Below are 7,429 nucleotides of genomic sequence, written 5' to 3' on the forward strand. Positions count from 1 at the left end.
CACGGGTCTTAGGTAATAGAATTAATTTTCTAACAGTGTGTGGCACAGAACACATACCAAAGTCCTGAATAACTTGAAAGAATTATCCTAAGATCTCAGATTCTTTTCTTAAAGGAGATGATCAGTCGGATTCTTCTTAGAGGGGATGGAGATGGCTTTAGAATCATATATATATATATATACCCACAGTACAAGAATAGATGCATATTTTGGAGACATCAGACAAGAACATTTTCTGAAATCTGAACTGTACATGTAGAAACAGCCTTTCTATATCATAAAACCAGACACTTTGACCTAGATAGACAATTGGAAATTCATGGATTTACTCTGTATATCGTTGTTAACATATTATTTTGGAGATTGTTTTGGATTTAGATACATAATGGATGGATTATTACTGTGTTATTTAAGCTATATCAAGAGACTAGTACTTTGCTCGGAATATTTTTTGTATCCGATTTGTCTCAACTTGGTTATCTACTTGGTAAATTAGTTTTAAAAAGCGCATTGAATTAATTACTAGTTAAGTAATTTTAGGAACGTTACACAACTTCCCCACGAATAACAGAAATATTATAGATAATGAACTCCAATTAAGATTGAAGACAAACCGCAAGGTAAACTTAATCAATTCTGAATACCCTTTTCCCATACATTTTTCCCTTTTATTTAATACTGCAAACAACCACGACTAAACAACTAATTATGAAATAAGATAACAGTAGCGATAATAGATAAAGATAGAAACATAACAAGAAAAGAAATACAACAACATTAAAGAGTTATTGCTGCCATGCGTGAGTTGGTCTCTCAAAATAGAACAAGTCATGTAGACTCCCTCTGCATTCTTCTGCCGCTTTGCTTACTTTGATTCTTGCTTATCCTCTCCTGCAATGACCATGCATCTTGGATTAGGCTGATGTGGCCTCTTGGTCCTACGTGACAATGATCAGTTGCTATCATATGGTATGATTATAGTTTTTATAAGAGTAATGTTAAAATGAAGACTAAAATCTTCATTGTGTTCTCTTAAATGTGATGTACTTTTAAAATTACTATTGAATTTGAGATGATCATTATTGAAATTTGATCTATTGATGATTTTAAAAGTACATCACATTTAAGAAGACATGAGACTCAGAAACTTTGGAATTTTCCCAAACACAAATGTTGCTAGCGAAATTCAAGATGACTACAGAAGAAATTTGGTTTAATTGTTGCAAGATCTGTATGGAATGTAATTATCGATTTGAGGAAAAATTTAAGTTTATTATATTAAACGACTTTTTGGGCCATGATAAACAACAAGCAGTTAATCATATGCTTTCAAAATAAGCATATAACTTCCTCGGGAGCTTTTGGCACATGTCCAAGTTGGTAAGATATATAAAATATATATGTGGATAAAGAAAAAGAACAAAATACATAAAATATTTTAGCCATGAATTCAAAAAGTACAATTTTCTTGTATATGAAAAAGGTTTTTAATTAAATAGAGGCAAAGTAAAAGTTAATAGTACAAAGAGCAACATTTGTACTATTTTCTTGAAAGAAAATGAATGGTAAAACATAATTATTTGAAGATAGTGGAACAACCGTAAATAATGTGCGTACCTCCGCTAAACATTTTCTTGGTAGCACCAAGTCTTGAAGTTCCGCAACAGCTTGGCCATGTTGACAACTATAGTAACGTAGAGCCTGTCTCTCATTCTATCCAAAAACTGAAAATAGGCATGCCTCCAAGAACTCTTTAGGATTAACGATCCACAGACCCCCCAAAATCCGACAATAAATCCAATTACAATGCTCGTATAAAACCATAGGTGTTCATGGGAGTTTTCATGCTCTTCAATATTGCCATCTTCATGTGTGCTACCAATTGGAGGACCTTGAGTTGCTTCATCTCCGAGACACTTTTTTGGAAGAGGCAAGCCACAAAGATCTCGATTGCCTGCATATGAAGAAGCATTGAAGCCCTGGAGCTGGGTACCTGTTGGAACCCTACCTGACAAGTTGTTGTTTGACAAATTCAAATAGCTCAAAAAGCTCAAAGTAGTGAGGCTTGAGGGAATTATGTATGAAACGCGATTGCTTGACAAGTCCAGAGACTCCAACTTTTTCAGGTCACCAATATTCTGAGGGATGATGCCAGTCAACAAGTTTCTAGATAGGTTCAGCCCAATCAATTCCAAGAGACTTGTTACTTCACTTGGAATTTGTCCTTCCAATCTATTACTTGAAAGATCAATGACTTTTAGTAAGTCAAGAATTTTTTTATACTCGAGATGCATTCCTTTTGTATTCACCCATTCTTTCTCAATGTATTCCGGTTCAGAATGCAAAAAATCATCGAAAAAACTAATAGAATACTCAAGACTGCTTGTGAAATTTTCTCTTTGAGCCATGGCAGTGAAGTTATTAAGGCACCGAGGTATAGTCCCTGAAAGACTATTGTGAGAGATGTCCAAGATATGAAGAGATGTTAGTTGACATAATTGTAATGGCATGCTACCAACAAACTCGTTTGATGTTAGGCGAAGAATATTCAATTGCGGTAGGCATGTGCCGATCCATGTTGGTATCCTCCCAGATAGTTTGTTTTCTCCAAAATCTATTACCCTCAGTGAAGAGCAGTTCATCAATGACACAGGTAATTCTCCAATGAAACTGTTGTTTTGGAAATGCAATGACGAGAGACTACAAGTTTCTTCAAAGAACTCAGGAATACTCCCAGAGAGATTATTGTTTGCCAAATTAAGGAATTGCAGAAACGACACCTTTGGCCAACACTTGGGGAGCTCTCCAGATAATAAGTTATTCGAAAGATCAAGGTAAATCAAGGAAAATCTATCTAACTCACATGATATGAATGTTATAGTTCCATGGAACAAATTATTGGAGAGATTCAACACGCCTAAATGAAAAGTAAGTTGTGGTAGTTGAGCACTGAAACGGTTATAACTCAAATTTATTACATGAGAATCCTGAAGTCCCAAAAACCAATCAAAAGGTATGGTACCAGTGATTTGGTTGGCTGAGATATCTAACAACTTTATATTGAAAGAAAGATCCCAAAACCAATTGGGAATGGTGTCTGAAATTCTTGCATCATGTATATCAAGCACTGAAAAATTATTTTGTGTTTGAATCCATTGGGGAAAAGTTGGGCCCAATTTGCAAGATCTCAATTGTATGTAATTGAGATGAAATGGTGGAACCCAGTCTGGACTAAACTTCAAAGACAGATCATAATTATTAGACAAGTCCAAGCGATTTAAGCTGGAAAGATTCGACAAATGTGTTTCAGTGATGACGCCTTCGAGAGAATTGAAGGACAAATCCAAAACTTGAAGCTTGGAAAGTTTTCCTAGAACATTGTCTAAACTTCCATTTAGTTGATTGTTGAACAGATGCAACTCTCTCAACAAAGATAATTTTGAAAGATTCGGTATCGCCCCTTCAAGGTTGTTGGAAGAGAGATCAAGATGAACTAGAGCCACCATATTCCCAAAAGCTTTTGGAATAAGACCTTCTATTTCATTATAAGAGAGGTCAAGATGAACTAGAGCCACCATATTCCCAAAAGCTTTTGGAATAAGACCTTCTATTTCATTATGAGAGAGGTCAAGATGAACTAGAGCCACCATATTCCCAAAAGCTTTTGGAATAAGACCTTTTATTTCATTATAAGAGAGGTCAAGATGAACTAGAGCCACCATATTCCCAAAAGCTTTTGGAATAAGACCTATTTCATCATAAGAGAGGTCAAGATGAACAAGGCTATTAGTGTATTTGAAAAGCCAAGGGAATATTGAGGAGTTGAGATTATAATTGTGAGAGAGATCAAGGAATGAAAGTGGTGAAGAGGAATTAGCATTGGAAAGCACGGGAGGAACTGACATGGAGAGCTCACAACGGCTTAGATCTAAGTGTTCTAACGAAGAAGGGAGCAAATTAACCGTATCTCGCCAATTGAGTACCTTGCTAAGGTTCAGACTGCTCATATCTAAGTATCTTAAAGAGGAGAGATGAAAGAGCCAATCAAGATTATGGTCCTCAATCAGCAGCCCAGAGTTGCGGAGATCAAGAGAAATCAAGCTCGAGAGATTTCCAAGCTGCGGTGGAATGGTTCCATGAAAAGAGTTGTCGGAAAGATTGAGATACTGTAATTTAGTGAGTGAACCAATAAACTTTGGGAGGATGGAGAAAGAATTGAAACTTAAGTCGAGGTAAGTCAAATGTTGCAATCCAAGTAATGAAGACCTTATCTCACCTGATAAAGATTTATTCCTTAGATCAAGCGCTTCAACATGACCTGTTTGGTTGCTGCATTTAATTCCTTCCCATTTGCAACAATCTTCCTCATCACTGCCCCAAGAATACAGCATACTGGAATTATCTTCAAGGCCTTGCTTGAATTTGAAGAGTGCTTGTCTTTCTTCCTCTATACATCTCACGACCTCAGAATTAATACGCAAATTGAAAGCAAAACAAATTGTAGTTGCAGTACATAGAAATAGAAGCAGGAATTCAGAATAATTAGGGCCTCTCATTATTTGATCTGCTCTTTGGGAGGGTGGGTCTGGTTTTGATGTCTCGGAAAGTGAAGCACATGGATTGTATTTATATTGGTATTGGCAACTCTACCGTGTCTACTTTGATAAGCAAGATTTTCACCAAAAACACGTTAATTTCTGAGAGTGACTTTAATGCATATATGAGAGAGAAACAATAGCAACCAGTGATTTCTGTGAAGCTCCCATACTCCCATGTCATGTGAATGCATGAGAGTGAACAAAGGGCTGGGATGGAAGAAAACTTCAAACAAGACTAGACAATCAACTTTAATAATTGAGAGTGAAAGCCTTCTTTTGACTTTTGTAAAACCAACTTTAATAATTGAGGGTGAAAGGACTGGAGAGAAACTTCAGCCAAGACTAAGACGATCAACTTGGCTCTGTCCAGGAAACTTCAGCCAAGACTTAGACGATCAACTTGGCTCTGTCCAGGAAACTTCAGACAAGACTTAGACGATCAACCTGGCTCTGTCCAGGAATGCTCCTTCTTTTCATTAATCTCTGTACCAACTCTATAAAGTTGTGGAAAAAATTGAATTAAATGTTGGACAAATCAGTTTTTCGTAGATGAAAATGATTGATGTAATATAAAGTTTTTAATTTTTGTATGAAAAAGTGAAACAATTTTGTTTTGTAATAATTTTTTTTATTTGAATAGTAATAAAAAGTAATTGATATAATATAAAAAGTAAAAAGGTAAAAATGTTTTAATGTTGATTTTTTTTTTTTTAAAAAAAAGTGACGTGAAAAAAAAAAAAAAAAAAAATTTCAGAAGAAAAAAATGTTGGAGTGATTAAGATGTTCAGGTATACCATTAACATCTTCCCACAAACTTAATTTAATGCTTAAGAATGTTGAATGCCATCTTCCAACAAACTTAATTTAATGCTTGAGATCGACTGAATGCCATCTTCCTGGAAACAAACTTCAATAAAATGAGAGTAAAATTGGAGAGAAACTTCAGCGTAGACTTGACAATCAACTGTTGGTGACAGGCTATTTAACACTACAGTAAATGAGTTCGTGGAAAAATAGAATCAAATGTTGGAATAGCGTACTGATGTTCGGAACATGAGATAAACACTAAAAGACTAAAAATCAAGATAAAGTTGATATATATATATATATATATATATATATATATATATACACAAAATTCTATATAATTGAATTTATATAGTAGGGAGATATAAATCTTCCTTCATATTTTATATAGTTTGATAGAGATCACCTCAAATATATAACTTTCACTGGGTATTGATGCTTGTAAGGGATTCTATTGCAATTTTAATCCTATATAATTGACCCTTATACCTCTATAAATTTTATAAAATTACCTTTAAATTACAATTTTTTTTTTTTTTTTTTTTTTTGTATAAAAAAATAATGGTATTTTAAGAATTTCAACTGATGTAACACAAAATCCTAATGGAGGTGTGAGATTGAAATTGTTTTAAAGTTTAATATACTAAATTGTGAGTTTTTAAACTTTATGGGGTAATTTTATGAAAGTTCAGGGAGTTAATTAAGTGAAGTTTCTTCTTTAAGTTAATGATCAATTCAAAGTAAACATTATCTTTATGTAAAGTTTGTGATATATTGTGAATAAGCCCCGTTTGGCTAGCTGTTTTTAAAATTGATTTTTTTTTTCCTTTCAAAGAATCAAGACTAATAAAACATGTTTATCTGCCCGTTGGTATGCAGAATAGAGTCAATAGACTCTTGAAATAAAATATGTGTTGTCACCAAATTACGGAATAAGAATAACTATTTCATTCTACCATCTTTTATTTTTAGTAATAACAATTCATTTTTCTAATGAGCTTCTCAAAACAAACCCCCCGCCCCCCCAAAAAAAAAAAAAAAAAAAACCTTTATTGCTTCACAGCTCCCCTCTTCTACATCTCTTTCCCTGCATTCATTCCTCCAACTGCATGAGAGTGAACAAAGGGCTGGAAGAAAACTTCCAGGAAGACATTCAATTTTTCCAACAAACTTTAATACTTGGGAGTTAATGCCATCTTCTGTAAAACAAACTGAGAGTGAACAAAGGGCTGGAAGAAAACTTCCAAGAAGACATTCGATTTTTCCAACAAACTTTAATACTTGGGAGTTAATGCCATCTTCTATAAAACAAACTGAGAGTGAACAAAGGGCTGGAAGAAAACTTCCAAGAAGACATTCGATTTTTCCAACAAACTTTAATACTTGGGAGTTAATGCCATCTTCTGTAAAACAAACTGAGAGTGAACAAAGGGCTGGAAGAAAACTTCCAAGAAGACATTCAATTTTTCCAACAAACTTTAATACTTGGGAGTTAATGCCATCTTCTGTAAAACAAACTGAGAGTGAACAAAGGGCTGGAAGAAAACTTCCAAGAAGACATTCGATTTTTCCAACAAACTTTAATACTTGGGAGTTAATGCCATCTTCTGTAAAACAAATTGAGAGTGAACAAAGGGCCGGAAGAAAACTTCCAAGAAGACATTCGATTTTTCCAACAAACTTTAATACTTGGGAGTTAATGCCATCTTCTGTAAAACAAACTGAGAGTGAACAAAGGGCTGGAAGAAAACTTCCAAGAAGACATTCGATTTTTCCAACAAACTTTAATACTTGGGAGTTAATGCCATCTTCTGTAAAACAAACTGAGGGTGAACAAAGGGCTGGAAGAAAACTTCCAAGAAGACATTCGATTTTTCCAACAAACTTTAATACTTGGGAGTTAATGCCATCTTCTGTAAAACAAACTGAGGGTGAACAAAGGGCTGGAAGAAAACTTCCAAGAAGACATTCGATTTTTCCAACAAACTTTAATACTTGGGAGTTAATGCCATCTTCTGTAAAAC

At 34.4% G+C, this 7,429-nt stretch overlaps 1 protein-coding gene across 1 annotated transcript; it reads right to left on the reverse strand.

Moving 5' to 3' along the window:
• Nucleotides 1-569: 569 nt before the first annotated feature.
• On the reverse strand, nt 570-4,679 carry LOC148583185 (receptor-like protein EIX2). Its single transcript, XM_088511889.1, has 3 exons — nt 3,749-4,679; nt 1,618-3,607; nt 570-938 (listed from the first exon to the last, which is right to left on the reverse strand). The coding sequence occupies exons 1-2, from the start codon at nt 4,554-4,556 to the stop codon at nt 1,623-1,625; spliced, it is 2,793 nt and encodes a 930-aa protein (XP_088368015.1). The 5' UTR covers nt 4,557-4,679; the 3' UTR covers nt 570-938; nt 1,618-1,622.
• Nucleotides 4,680-7,429: the final 2,750 nt, after the last annotated feature.

Source organism: Corylus avellana, chromosome 11 (assembly GCF_965113065.1).
Source record: "Corylus avellana chromosome 11, dhCorAvel1.hap1.2, whole genome shotgun sequence".
Taxonomy (NCBI): Eukaryota; Viridiplantae; Streptophyta; class Magnoliopsida; order Fagales; family Betulaceae; genus Corylus; species Corylus avellana.

Coding starts and splice junctions, on each gene's coding strand:
- LOC148583185 (XM_088511889.1), bottom strand. CDS start 4,556: ATGAGAGGCCCTAATTATTCTGAATTCCTGCTTCTATTTCTATGTACT. Junction 3,608..3,748: donor CCTCTCTTATGATGAAATAG/GTCTTATTCCAA, acceptor ATAATGAAATAG/AAGGTCTTATTCCAAAAGCT.